This window comes from Lissotriton helveticus, chromosome 1_1, assembly GCF_964261635.1.
Source record: "Lissotriton helveticus chromosome 1_1, aLisHel1.1, whole genome shotgun sequence".
Taxonomy (NCBI): Eukaryota; Metazoa; Chordata; class Amphibia; order Caudata; family Salamandridae; genus Lissotriton; species Lissotriton helveticus.
Window position 1 is genome coordinate 1,264,022,265 of NC_136057.1, and position 15,097 is coordinate 1,264,037,361.

Sequence of the window (15,097 nt, forward strand, 5' to 3'; positions counted from 1 at the left end):
CGAGGCTTGAACTTTAGATGAAGTTCCTTTCGGGTCCTGCGGTATGGTAGGCATCCAAAATTGTATCATTTGGAATACGAAGATGACCACAATGTGAAGGTATAGCGACACCAGGGCTCTGGGCATCTGTTCCTTACTTTGTTTCACTTGCTGCCGGTTGTCTGCCAGATCAGAAGATGATGTGCTTTTCAAAGTGAGTGGAGGGAAGAAAGCTTTCCAACAGATCTTTTCTTAAACTCTTTCGATGGTAATCATTTTTCACTGTTTATCAACAGTATTGATGTTTTCAGCATGTGTTGTATAGGCAGTTTCTATCTATCATGTGGTGGAAAGAAATCAATTAATATTTGATATATTTTCATAAAACGATTGTAATTGTAGTTTTTGACGTGAATGGTCCATTTATAAATTGATGACTGAACTTTAATTGTTTTATTGCTTAGGTTGTTGCAAGACATGAAGACTTACTGGCCCAAGCAACTGGCATTGAGTCATTGGAAGGTACGTTTCTACAAGTCAGTGCTACAGAGAGCCGATTCAAAGTAAAATGTTTATTTATGCACTTATTATATAAGCCCATCACTTCGTCTTACAGTGCCAACCTCATAGACTTGTATGTTTATTCTTTGCTGCTTTTATGGACCTCGGTGTTCTACACAAATCGATTTCACAGCACAGAGATCTTTTGTTTTCAGGTTCTGTCTTTCAGGAGTTAGAAAAGACTCTACGACCAACCACAAACAATCCATGAAATCTTAGTTATCTCCGAAACCATTAACTAAAATAATTGAATGTTTCATTAGTTGCTATAATGTCGACCTCAAATACCAGCTCATGACACGACTTCATGTAGCAAACTATTGTATATTATTAAACAGTAAACCCTCAATAGACACGCCGTACACCTCATCAGAGACCATGAGTGATATGTGAAGATTATTTCTCTTAATCAAATTGTTATGTTTTTTAAAAAGCAAAAAAGATGATGATAAACAATCGAAGAAGTATATAATAGGCAATGTAGGAGGTACAGTGATTTTTGCCTTGTAAAACTACAGATTTTATAAATGTGTGGATCAGTAATCTTAGGGAAGGACATAAAATATAAAACGGTGGCAAATCTTTCACTACGTTTCATGCACAGAGGATCAATGTGAAGCCTCATTATCTGACAACATATTTTTCTTATTTACCAAGGAGGCGATCAGTGTAAAAAATTCAAATAAAGTTAACAAACTTCTGTGACTACACAACAAATAGACCTGGTTATGCAGGACAACATCCACTTTATTTTTTACATAGGGCTGATGATGAGGGGGGGGGCATCCACCTCTACCCAACAGTTGGTCTGATTTACCAATCTAATCCAATCCTAAATATCAGCCGTCCTAAATTTACATGAATGTAAGTTTATTCAGTCAACTCCTAACAATAATATCCTTAACTTAAGAAGGTGTATAAGAAACCACAGAAAAATGTGTGAAAAGGTGAGAAAGTCCCTCACGTGCGCTACACCAGAGGAGCTACTGGCAGGTTCTCACCAGCTTGCCCACGTTTCTCATCATCGGTAACTTCCTCACCTATAGAAAAGAAAGTGTGTCCATTATAAAGATAAGAGGTGGAAAATAGTGATATGTGTATCAAAAATAGGGACTCCATGTTGTGCAAGAGATAGAATATATCTCTAATTAAAAATTTGAGTGAAGACTCCTATACATGACGTACCCCTTTTATTCAAAATCGTGAGCTCACTCAAAAACAAACTGCATTTTACAGACCAATTCAAAGTAGATAGTCAGAGTTTAAGGCTCCTATTACTCTACAATATTCTCGGGGACAGTTATTAGAGCTCTATCCTGAAGGTAAGAATGAGGGCAGTATTGCATTCAATCTTGACAGTAGGACAGACATTTTCTGCTCTAACTGCGAAATACATCTGAACTCACCAGACGGTCTCTTGGTGCCGAATGCGGTCGTAAAGCGAGAGTTTGGGACCTTATGACCTTATGACCTTATGTCGCTCCTGTCCCTCAGGCTGAGTGGTCGCTCCCCAGTGTCCCCTCGTGACACTCGGTATCGTTGTGCTGCTTTTGCCCTTGAAATCTGCCTAATTCCATTTGCCTGCTGTGTGCCTGCTTGCCGAGTTGTTCTTTTTGCAATTTAATTAATTATATGTGCCGCTTTCACTGTTTGTGCGCGTTTTGACTAGCGCGATGCTGTGCTCCCCCCTCCGCCTCCATTTTGTTGTTGTTGTGATCCCTGGAGCCCGCCCCGCCTCCCAGCTGAGCCGCCCTCCCACTGACCAGATCAGCGCTACAGAACCTGAGAGCGCCGTGACTCGCTCCTGTCCCTCAGGCTGAGTGGTCGCTCCCCAGTGTCCCCTCGTGACACTCGGTATCGTTGTGCTGCTTTTGCCCTTGAAATCTGCCTAATTCCATTTGCCTGCTGTGTGCCTGCTTGCCGAGTTGTTCTTTTTGCAATTTAATTAATTATATGTGCCGCTTTCACTGTTTGTGCGCGTTTTGACTAGCGCGACGCTGTGCTCCCCCCTCCGCCTCCATTTTGTTGTTGTTGTGATCCCTGGAGCCCGCCCCGCCTCCCAGCTGAGCCGCCCTCCCACTGACCAGATCAGCGCTACAGAACCTGAGAGCGCCGTGACTCGCTCCTGTCCCTCAGGCTGAGTGGTCGTTCCCCAGTGTCCCCTCGTGACACTCGGTATCGTTGTGCTGCTTTTGCCCTTGAAATCTGCCTAATTCCATTTGCCTGCTGTGTGCCTGCTTGCCGAGTTGTTCTTTTTGCAATTTAATTAATTATATGTGCCGCTTTCACTGTTTGTGCGCGTTTTGACTAGCGCGACGCTGTGCTTCCGCCTCCATTTTGTTGTTGTTGTGATCCCTGGAGCCCGCCCCGCCTCCCAGGTGAGCCGCCCTCGCCCCTCCCCCTCCACTCTCCACATATGACAGTAGTTCCCGCGCGCAGCGTTCACGCGCAGCGTCCGCGCCCAACCCGCGCCGAAGGTGCGCCAAAGGTAAGCCCGTCTACGCCCGTCCGCGCCTGGACCGCGCCCAGCGCCAGACCCCCTGCCCCTCAAGCTGCCCAGCCCTCCCGCATTACCTACGATGCCGCCTCCCTCCTAGCCCTTAACCCCGGTCGCGCCCCCAACTGCGTCAACGCCGCCCCTGGACACACCCATGGGCCTTTCTCTTGCTACTCCTGCAAATTCATCGGCACCAACAACATCTCCGCTACGACCACAACACAGACTCCCGACCCCAACCACCTACAGTGCATCCTTCTCAACACCCGATCGGTCCACAGGCACGCCATTGACCTATGGAATCTACTAGACACCATCTCTCCAGACGTCGCCTTCCTAACGGAAACATGGATGAATGCTTCCTCCGCACCGGACATCACCATTGCCATCCCTGGAGACTATAAGATCACTCGCAAAGACCGTACCAGCCACACAGGAGGAGGAATCGCTATTGTCCATAAGAAATCAATCCGCATCTCAACCAGCTCTGACGCCAACCTCGCCAACTCCGAACACCTTCACTTCCAGATCCACATTGACCCCAAGACCACACTCAGAGGCACCCTCCTCTACAGACCACCAGGACCCCGCGCAAAATTCAGTGAAGACATCACGGACTTCATCACTCCTCACGCGCTCCCCTCCAAAGACTACATCCTTCTGGGAGACCTCAACTTTCACCTTGAAAAAATCAACGACCGCAACACCACCACCCTCCTGGACAACCTCGCCAACCTCGGACTTAAACAACTGGTCACTTCCCCCACCCACATCGCAGGTCACACACTCGACCCCATCTTCACCTCCAGCAATCATGTCTCCTTCAGCCACACTACGGATCTCCTCTGGACCGACCACAGCTGCGTTCACTTCACCTACAACAAGCCAAAACCCACCAACCACCTCCAACCAACTCTGCAAAGAAACTGGAACAAAATCACCACGGACCAGATCTCCGCATCGCTCCTTCTTAACACCCCAGCCCACTCTTCTAACGTAAACGAAGCCGCCACCAACCTGACCCTATGGTTATCCAACACCGCCGACACCTTAGCACCACTGAAGAAACGTCAAAGCAAACCCGGCAGCAAAAAGGCCTCATGGTTCAACGATGATCTTAAGAAGTCCAAGAAACTCTGCCGCTCCCTTGGAAAGGCCTGGAAAAAAGACCCAACCACCAGCACCAAGGACGCCTTCAAAAACGCCACCCGCACTCACCACCAACTAATCCGAAAGGCCAAGAAAACAGCATTCAAGGATCGACTTGACAACAACGCCCACAACAGCAAGGAACTTTTCAACATCGTCAAGGAATTTTCCAATCCCTCAGCCAACTCCAACGACATCACCCCCTCTCAAGCCCTCTGCGACTCCCTAGCCTCATTCTTCCACAACAAGATTGCAGACATCCACAACAGCTTCGACAACCAACCCGGAAACCAACCCACCCTACCATTTGCTGAACATTCTCCCCCCGTGAACATCCTTAACGACTGGAACCCAATCTCCATTGAGGACACAATCCGCCTGATGAATTCCATCCACTCAGGATCCCCCACAGACCCATGTCCTCACCACATCTTCAACAAAGCAGACTCCGTCATAGCACCGCACCTCCGAGACGTCATCAACTGCTCCTTCAACACCGCCACCTTCCCGGAAGTCTGGAAACACGCTGAACTCACCGCCCTCCTGAAAAAACCCACAGCGGACCCCACCGAACTCAAGAATTACCGCCCCATCTCGCTCCTTCCATTCCCGGCCAAAGTCATCGAAAAAGCTGTCAACAACCAACTCGCCGCCTTCCTCGAAGCCAACAAATCCCTCGATTCCTCACAATCTGGTTTCCGAGCAAAACACAGCACTGAGACCGCCCTCATCGCAGCAACAGACGACATCCGAACTCTATTGGACAATGGAGACACAGTCGCCCTCATCCTCCTCGACCTCTCTGCAGCTTTCGACACAGTCTGCCACAGCACCCTTTTACAACGCCTCAATAACATCGGAATCCAAGGAAAAGCACTTGATTGGATCACTTCGTTCCTCACCGGAAGAACCCAGAGAGTCCGCCTCCCACCATTCAAGTCCGAGGCCACTGAAGTCATTTGTGGCGTACCACAAGGATCCTCACTCAGCCCCACCCTCTTCAACGTATACATGAGCCCCCTCGCGGCCATCGCCCGCCAACACAACCTCAACATCATCTCTTACGCGGATGACACTCAACTAATCCTTTCCCTCACCAATGACCCCAGCACCGCCAAAACTAACCTACACGAAGGAATGAAAGAAGTTGCCGAATGGATGAAACAAAGCCGTCTGAAACTGAACTCAGACAAAACAGAAGTCCTCATCTTAGGTACATCCCCCTCTGCTTGGGACGACTCCTGGTGGCCGGAAGCCCTCGGAAAAGCACCCATCCCGACAGACCACGCACGGAACCTAGGCGTCATCCTTGATTCTTCACTCTCAATGATCAGACAAGTCAGCGCCGTATCCTCTTCCTGCTTCAACATTCTTCGCATGCTCAGAAAAACATTTCGCTGGATCCCCACCGAAACAAGGAAAACAGTCACCCATGCTCTGGTCACGAGCCGTCTGGACTACGGAAACACCCTCTACGCAGGCACTACTCCAGAAGAAACTCCAACGAATCCAAAACGCCTCAGCCAGGATCATATTAGACATCCCACGCAACGAACACATCTCTGGTCACCTTAAAGACCTCCACTGGCTACCCGTCAATAAGAGGATCTCTTTCCGACTGCTAACCCACGCACACAAATCACTCTATAACATCGGACCAGAATGCCTCAACTCACGACTATCCTTCTACACCCCCTCCCGCCAACTACGTTCTTCCAGCCAAGCCCTCGCCACTGTACCTCGCATCAACAAGACCACCATGGGAGGCAGATCCTTCTCATACCTGGCTGCTAAAACATGGAACTCACTCCCCGCTTACCTCCGCCTTACCCAGAACCACCTAGCATTCAGAAAGCAACTTAAAACGTGGATATTTGACAAGTAATCCTCCTCCCCTTTCTAAGCGCCTTGAGACCCTCTGGGTATGTAGTGCGCTATATAAATTCTCTGACTTGACTTGACTTGACTATGTAAGGGCCTTGACGAACAGAGGAAGATAGCTTGTGCTTTATTTAACACATGCTCTCTCTCTCTCATTAAACTTAAGTTTAACATCTGTGATTTATTTATTTATTTATTTATAAAGTTTTATAGAGCGCAAAGTTCAATCTTTGCTTTTAAACGGTTTATTTGTGACAGAATCTTGAGCAAGAGAGGACTCTAGGCCTGATCTTTCGGCAGCTGTACCTCCGGAGTAGGATATTTCCATATTAGATAGACCTGGTCGAAGAGGGGTGGATTAGCGATTATAGCTAGAGATTCCCTGAACTACGCCCTTGAACGGGTGGTTGCGATCTTGCTGGATTTCTGCGAAGTTGCATTTTTCAGATTCAAATCTCTTACGAGAACTATTCTCTCTGGGCTCCTGGTCTATTGACCGACCGGCCCACGAGCTAACTTTTCTGCAACCTGGAATCCGGTTCTGTAAGCATTTCTTGCTCAATCTAATTTTACCATTCTTGGAGAATTACATTTATATTTCGAAGATTCTCTTGCAGAGACTTGATATCTCTGCTTGCTTGAGTTAATGGCTAATCTTGGATTTACTCAGTTGGTTAAATAACCCACCAACACTGCTGGTCATACTCTGGATGGTGTTTTTACCAATTTTTATGGCCGTGTCATTAAGGAAGTATTTTTCTTCAGCTAGGTGGTAACTTTCAAGCTCTCTTTTCCTCTGTCTTCTGTACATGCTCAACCTAAATTTTGATCCTGCAGAAAGTGGAATAGGATTACTCTGGGCAATGATTGCTCTCCGGTCCATACCGCAGGAGATTTTGAAGTTTGGATTAAGGCATGTTTAGATATTGTGGTACCATTTTATTTTTTAGAGTTTTATATAGGGTGAACTCAACCCGAAGATATCAGGTATCAGAGCGCTTTACATGGGCACCAGTTTCCTTACAGATGGACACATTCATTTTTGTTAGGCTCGGGGAGATTAAGTGATTTTCCCAGAATCACAGGATGTTGAGCGTCCCTGCCGAGACTCGAACATGGTTCCCCAGCTTCGAGATCGACCGCTGTAGCCATAAGGCTACATCCCCTCCCTTTGAAAGTACAAACCTGGTTTTCGGAAGAACTCAAAGACCTGAGGCAGCAGTGCCAGAGACAGGAGCGCAAATGGCGTGTAAAACTGTCTCTTGTGGAAAAAGAAAAGCACAAAGCTCTCCTACTGATCTTTAAACGTGCCGTCTGCGAAGCTAAATCTATTTTCTATACTAATATAATTAGATCTCTTCAGCTAGTATTTCTTAATGGAGCTTTTTAAAGGAGCTCTCTAATCCTCCTCAATGATTTATGGACATCTCACAAGCTTTCTGTGATAAAATAACTACTTAATTTAGAGGCAAAATTCTTAATATTTATTCTGAATTTAATCTCTCTAATGTCACTGATACTACATTCGAGACCCAGTCTTACTCCTCCTGTTTCACTTTGCTCTCTGCTTTTCCTCCTATCTCTATCCCATCTCACAAATCAAGGAATATGTGATGAGCATTGAATCTGGGTTCCCAGTAGACACCTGCTCGCCTAGAATTTGGCGACTTGTTACTTAGCGAATTGCAGAATATCTGCAGAAAGTCTTCAGTCTCATACTGGAAACAGGAATTTTTCCTAACTTACGGAAGAAAGCCATAGTTATTCCCTTGCAGAAGAAGCGCAATGCTGATCCAGAGGTTTTGAACATTTTCCTACCTATTTCTTTGCTGCCCACACCTGCTAAAAGTTTAGAAAAGTAAACATGCTCCTGGGAATCACAGATGGACTGGACGGATCCAGAACTGATAAACTATTTCTTAATACAGCCATGGTGACATGGCTAAGAGGGACATTGCTGCCAGCTGGAAAAACTCTGTCCCGCCTAGTGTATCGAAATGGCGCAGGGGGGGTGGACTGGTGCGCAGCACAAGAAAAGCCTATCTACAAAGCCAGAGGATGCCCGGCTAAACCCCACATGGTTTGGGGCAAAAGGGTGGGCCAGATAGAATAAAAGCGCCTCACTTCATGGACTGTATGTATTGTGTGGGACTCTGAGATCATGTACTGCCAAATATTCACTTTCCGTAAATATAATGTGACAACGTCCTATAACTACTGTAATAGGCTGTCCTTGATTAATACTGGTATTCTCGTGTTTAAAAACAAGACCAATAAAATTGATTATCAAAAAAAAATAATAAGTTTAGAAAAGTACATTAACCAGGAATTGGTTAAAAATATCGACACTTAGGACCTCCTAGTCCCGTCTCAGAATGGGTTTAGGAGTGGACATAGCACAAAGACTGCACTTATTATGGCAGTTGACGCCATCCGTTGCCAGGTGGATATGGGTGGGGCAGCTGTATTTGTGATGCTAGACTTAACGGCGGCGTTCGACACGGTCTTGCCCCTGCTTACAACCTTCTTTATTCCTTTCTCACTGATAAGGTTCCAATAGTCATCTGTGGTGAATTCAATGCCAAGGCTTTCAGTCTTCTATGTGGGGTACAGCATCAATCCTATCTTAGTTACACTCTTTTTAATCTGTGTCTCCCCTCTTGCGACACTAGTGCGATCCTGCTGCTTCCAAGTAGCATCTTATGATAATGACACGTAAATCATCACGTCCATCACTGATTATCTTCATCTTGGGGCTTATAAATGTAAACAATACATGATCAGTATAAGTATCTGGACGAAAGAGAACTTCCTAAAGTTAAATGGCAATAAAACATAGGTAGTTGTATATGGGGCCCAGCACTCTATCTGGTCTGAACTTTGTTGGCCAGAGGCTTGTGGCCCGCTACTGACCCCAGTGGAGTCTCAAAAAACCTTAGGGTCTTTTTTGATAACTCTCTTAATTTTTATTCACAGGTAAGCCTTACTACTAGGGCTTGATTTTATATTATCAATGCTCTGAGGAAAATCTTTCCCTTTATTCCTCTTGAACTGCGCAAATCAGTAGTCATTGCCTTGATTACATCTCGCTTAGATTATTGTCATGCACTCTGCTTGAACATGAATAACTCTTCACTGAACAAACTTCAGGTTATTCAGAATGCTGCGTCTCATTTTGAAGATTCCGAAACATCTCTCGGTCAGGGAAGGTATTCGGGCTCTCCACTGGCTACCTGTTAGAAAGCGAAAAATGTTCTAAGTCCTCTGCATGGTCTTTCTGACTTTACACAACAAAGGACCAAGCCATATTTGTCCACTATTTCAGTGGTACACGCCACATGGACTACTCAGATCAGCATTCTGCAGGAAGGTGATTGTTCCAAGGTTTCGCAAAGCTAGATGGGGTGGACGTTCCTAGGTTTCACAAAGCTAGATAGAGTGGACGTTTCCGCTCTGTCGTGGCAGCGATAATCTGGAGCTCTCTGACAGCTCATCTCTCAGAAGTGGAATTTTTTTCTTTGTTTCGAAAACATCTTAAAACTTGGCTTTTTACTTTGTAGCTTCTACCCTTGAAAAGCTTCCCTCGTTTGTTGGTGTAGCTCCCTTTTTGGCGCAGTATTTTAACACATTTAGGTTTAGTGCGCTCTAGAAATGTGTTTTTCATTTAATTCCACCTAGTCAAAATCTGTGTTCCAAGCGCGATCATGTTTGTAATAAACATAGCTCTCCCTACTTGTCCCTTTCTAGATCCTGCTACATTGACGGAAACCATATCAAGATTTTAGCATGTTCTCTATAAATAGACTTCATGTATGTGTCATAACAGTCTAAGCGCCAGGATGCCCGTTGGGTGACAGTTAAGCGCTATAAAAGAACGCCTATACATACATACATACATACATACATACAAATAACGCTAAGCATCCCCAACTCCAGATGTATGCTTCGATTGCTATCTCCCACTGAGCAGTCATACTTCCACACTTTCCTGTCCAAAGATCTCAAGAATGGTAGATTTTGCAGAGAGCTTTTGATTCCATTCAAGGGCAAATTATTTACTTCCCCTACCCTGTCCCTTTTTGTCCATTCATGCATGGAGGGCTATCAACTTTTATGATTTGAGCTACTTATACCATTTTGCTTCCAAATATGTAAACTCCAAGATGGATTAATAAATTAAACCTCAATAAGTTTAATGTTCTACTACCACCAATGGAAAACGATTCAACCGCCACCTGTATTTTAACAGTACCTTTCCTTTCAAAAAGACCATGACTTTACTTTTTATTATTTTCATTTTTGAATGTTTATGGTGGTAATTTTATACAATGTGTCCAGCTTCTCTTGAGGTACAATCCGGGCTAAAGCAATGTGCAGGAGATTGTTGGAATACACAGGAAATTATTGTTTGCTGCTTACCAATTGAAGGAGGACGGGTGAATTTATGCACTGAGCTCCTATTTTTGGACTGTCTGAAAACTGTGTAGAGAGAATTGCCCTCCAAATAGTTGTTCTGTTTTTTTTTATGTAAATGTAAATGTAGTTGAGCTTATATAGCGCACAGCTACCCGCAGTGGGTGTCCCGGCGCTTGCTTAGGGAACCCTTCCTGGTATTCCCCTGTGAGATAGCAGGGTATCCACAAGGTGAAAGTCAGGCATCCCGCCGCGAGGGGCCGTTGTGGAGATTAAGCAAGCTATTGCCCAGGAGGCACCGGAGCGAGAATTATCGAGTCCGTGGAATTTTTAGCCCAAGACCCGCCGAGGCGGGGAATTGAACCCTGGTCCAGGACCGATCTCAGCTTCCGGGTCTGCTGCCTCTAACCCCTGAGCCACACTTCTCCACAAGAAGTCAATTTATGTAGCACAAACATAGGTACAAAGCAACACACATAATTTGGCTTACATAGTGACAATAGATTTCAAGATTTATTTGAGTGCTCTGTCTTTTAAAAACAAAAACAATTACACCAATGACATTTATAATAGTACTACTGCATACTTATATAAACACGTAAAATAATTAGTAGAATTTTTACACGGTTGATCTAAAACATACTACTATACATCAATTATTTAAAATTTCGTTTAAAATGGAGATTTGGGAGTTCTTGTCTTTATGACAATCTATTGCGATCTCCACGGAGTTTCAGCCAATTTCCTTTAAATACACATTTAAAAGTTTCACCCCCCTGCATACTGGAGGGATTGAGGCCCCTGTCAAACCAGGTGATTACGGCTTCCCTGCACGTTCGTATGTTCATACTATTCAGTAGTGCTTTTATTAGTGACTTCCGTTCTTTTAGTAACTTCGGGCATACACAAAAAATATGTTGAATCGATTTGTATTTGTATCCACAAAGTCTGCAGTCTCAGTTATCACTTTTATCCTTCCATGCTGGGATTAAATCTTTTGTTTCCCACATGCCAAGACTCAGCTTCATAAATTGATGTTTTAGGGTAGGCGGGAAATAGGCTGATAAATATTCCTGTTGCTTCCTTTCTCCATATGTGTTGATAACCGTCCAGGCATGCCATCTTAGGAGTAAGGTGTTCTCATCCATTGAGTGAGACAAGAGTTTTATTGTGGTGTTAATTAATTTGTTAAAAGCCTTTTTCCCTATGCTGAGATTCCCAATGTTTTGCGCAGACAGATCCTCTATCACCTGGTTTAAATAACTACCCCTGGATCCGGGTATCCTCTTTTCTTTTTGTCTGCCTATTTCTTTCCAGCATAGTTGACAATAGAAAAGTGGTAGGAGTAGGAGTTTTGGCATAGGAGGATAGGCTACCACAAGGAGTGATTGGGGGTGGGTTCTGGTTAAGTGAGGGATTACTCCTGGTGGGGGAGGTGGACGCTGTTGCTGGAGTTATAGTGAATGGAGCCAAGTGGTGCTCACTACCCCTTCTTTATAACTTCTGGATATTGTAATGATGGTACTGCCTATGTAAGGTAAAGTCTGGAACTATTTGAGAATTTTCTGACACCAAACTAAGTGGGAGGTACTTTATTCCGTGAGCACAGTTTCACACCCTCACTTACTACATCAGTCAAAGAGTATCTACCAGTAGTGCAAAACTAGCATCAAGCGTTGCTGACATAGCATCTGTCAACATGCATTGGCAGGATGCTACATGCATAACTCATCAACGCGTGCAAAGAGTAAAAATGAGATGCTTGATCCCCAAAGAAAGAAACCAAAACTCTATACCAAAATTAATGTAGTCACTGTCAGTCAGCTCTTTTTACATTAATCCAAGGATTGACAGACATCGCCTCATTCCCATTGAGTTTATGAGCACTTGTTGTTGACCGTGTCTCATTTTTCTCAATAACTGCTTCATAAAATCTTTTCTGCCTTCTCATCCTGTGCCGACATCTGACCCATGCTTTTATACCTCGCTTCTCAACAATATTACCCCTGTGAACCACTAGTGCAGTAACACCTGGCTTAGACCTGTGTTTGATATGCTCACCGCCACATTTCACCTGGCATCCTAAACCCTTCTCTAATAATACCTGCTCGTTTACATCCTCTTGAACACCATTATCCTCTTCATTCCGGTTATCTACATGGTCCCTATTTATACACACTTCGTATTACTCCACAGAAACACTATCAGTGTCTAATCTAGACATTGAAATGTAGCTAATATGCTCTATTTTTCCATCATCTACTTTTACTGAATTCAAAAACCAAACATATCACTTTTCCTTGTCAGAATATGCTGCTTCAAAATTCACCATCTCCTCACTATTTTCTGCTCTCATCAACCATCCCTTATACACCACAGGATGTTGAAAACTCCCTTCTTTATACTACATTTTGGACCAGTCTTTAGCAGTAGCAAATTTATCTTGATTTTGTCTGGGCTTTCCGACTTGTCAGACACACAAACTTTTAATCACTTGTCATTTCAGAGTACCAGTTCTTTTTTTTCCTCTGCTCTCCCACATCTGCCTTCCCATCCAACATATAGCAGTGTATTGTTGGACCTAACCTGAAGATTAAGTCTTCAGGACATTCTTACTGAGTGATTGTACATGCCACATCCTGAACTACAGCCATAAGCAGACAAATGTCCACAGCCTCTTCATTCACCAACAGCAGCATGCATAACCAAAATTCTTATGGTGTTATACATATGCATGATTTCTGCTAATAGTATCAGCATATCACTCCCAGCAAATAAGGTCATTAATGGTTTATATGGTCATTTCTTAATCTGAACTTTCTTCAACAATTGGTGAAACTGGATACCAAGAAACACATACCAATGCTTCCCTTCCATAACTGAAAGAGGCGCCTGTGCTGGAAGCAATAATCCAGATGCAAGTGTAATAGCATTCTCCCGTTTGATGAGCACCTATGGTCACAGCCTTTTTACTAGCGGGTGGAGGTACTCATGTGGTACGTGTATACTTTTGTTTCAGTCAAGCACAACGTAACATGGTGTTTTAGGTTGCACAGTTTGGAAGCAGCATTCAGCACAGAGTTGGAAAACACCTATAATTATTACAACTCATCCTTACTAGACATGTAATGGTTGCCCAAATAGTTTTTAGCAGTGACTTGCGTTACACGCTAGTCATAAACCGATTTAATGGAAGGGATATGGCAAATTAAACAAAATAAGTGTGCTAGGTCCAGAAGTTAAACAGTTGAAAAGCAATAGGGGCACTAGTTAAAACAACTCGGCCCAAGTTAGCCATTGTGATTGTTGACTCACAATTCTGAGTAAAACATGCATTATTTAATATAAATATACAAAAAGAAGCAGAACCACTGAACGCTAATGTTAGACAAGACTGCCAAAAATAGCCACAGTGAGTTTTTCTGTCCCTTATAGAAACATGCTGTACTGATAGTGAGAATATGGTAAATCTGCAACTTATTGATCCTCTAACTGAGGCGATCATTTAGCTGAAATTCATGGAAAAAGGACATCAATAGTTAACTGCCATTCACAGTACATGGACCGCCTTAATATCAACTTCTCCTGTGCAAGACTTAAGGAGTGCATTAGGTTTTTCCAAACTTTCTAATATTCCTAGATGGATAGGAGAACGTCAATGATGGCGTGATACCCAAATTAACTAACAAATCAATTATTAACCACCAATGACACAAAACAATATATTTTCTACGTATATTACTATTCATATATCGAAGAAAACCACAAGTGCTATGTATCACAGACACAGGACTGTTATACAAAATAAATTAGTGCCACACGAAAAATGTGGTCACATGAAAAGTAATACAACAACACTCATATGACCGTATACAAGAAACACAAAAGGAGTCACTCAGTGGGTTGTCCGTTTAAAGCTAATTAGTATGTTTAAATATATCCTCAATTCATGCCAGTAGATATGTAGGGTATTGGTACGGAACAACTAAATGTATAATCGACGTTTCGACCCTCTCAAAGTGTGTTTATAAAAATCATCACACCAGGTCTTCCTCAAGACAAGAATCCAGCCTAGTCACGAAAGAAACATCATGCTGCTTGATGTTGGGGTCCAAAAAAACAGCTCTACAGTCGGGACATGGCAGGCCATGGCAGAGGTTGGATTTACCCGTTCTGCCATTGTGAGACTTAACAAGAGAGTCCTTTTTGGATCTTTGAGGGTTCAGGTGTTCAGTGAACCTCCGTTGGGGCCTATATTTATAGTGCTGTGCGATTTGGATTTACAGCCATTAATAAATCTGCATTTGTGTGAATTAATCATTTTTAAAGCACCCCTGCCTGAATCTAGATACCCCTGATCCTTTTTGCACCACTTCATAATGTAGAGTTGTGTTTTTTCAGAGCCCTACACCAAACAGCATGATGTTTCTTTTAGGACACGGTTGTATACTTGTATTTGAAGGTTTTATAGAATTTGTACTCTGCACATTTATATATCTAGGATTATCTGAATGTTCTCTTTTTATGTGGATCTCTTGGAGTTCCGTAACATGAATAAAATAAGCTTAAACCTGCATTTGAAAACTTATAATGTTGAGCTAAATAGAGGTGAGGGAA

General features: G+C 43.7%; 1 protein-coding gene across 1 annotated transcript in view; it reads left to right on the forward strand.

Annotated features, from left to right (window-relative positions):
- COG5 (component of oligomeric golgi complex 5) overlaps nt 1–15,097 on the forward strand; it is a 1,467,851-nt gene that overhangs the window by 55,401 nt on the left and 1,397,353 nt on the right. The window contains exon 3 of the mRNA XM_078680311.1: nt 444–501. Coding sequence (XP_078536437.1) covers nt 444–501 — 58 coding nt within the window. The remainder of the gene's footprint in view (nt 1–443; nt 502–15,097) is intronic.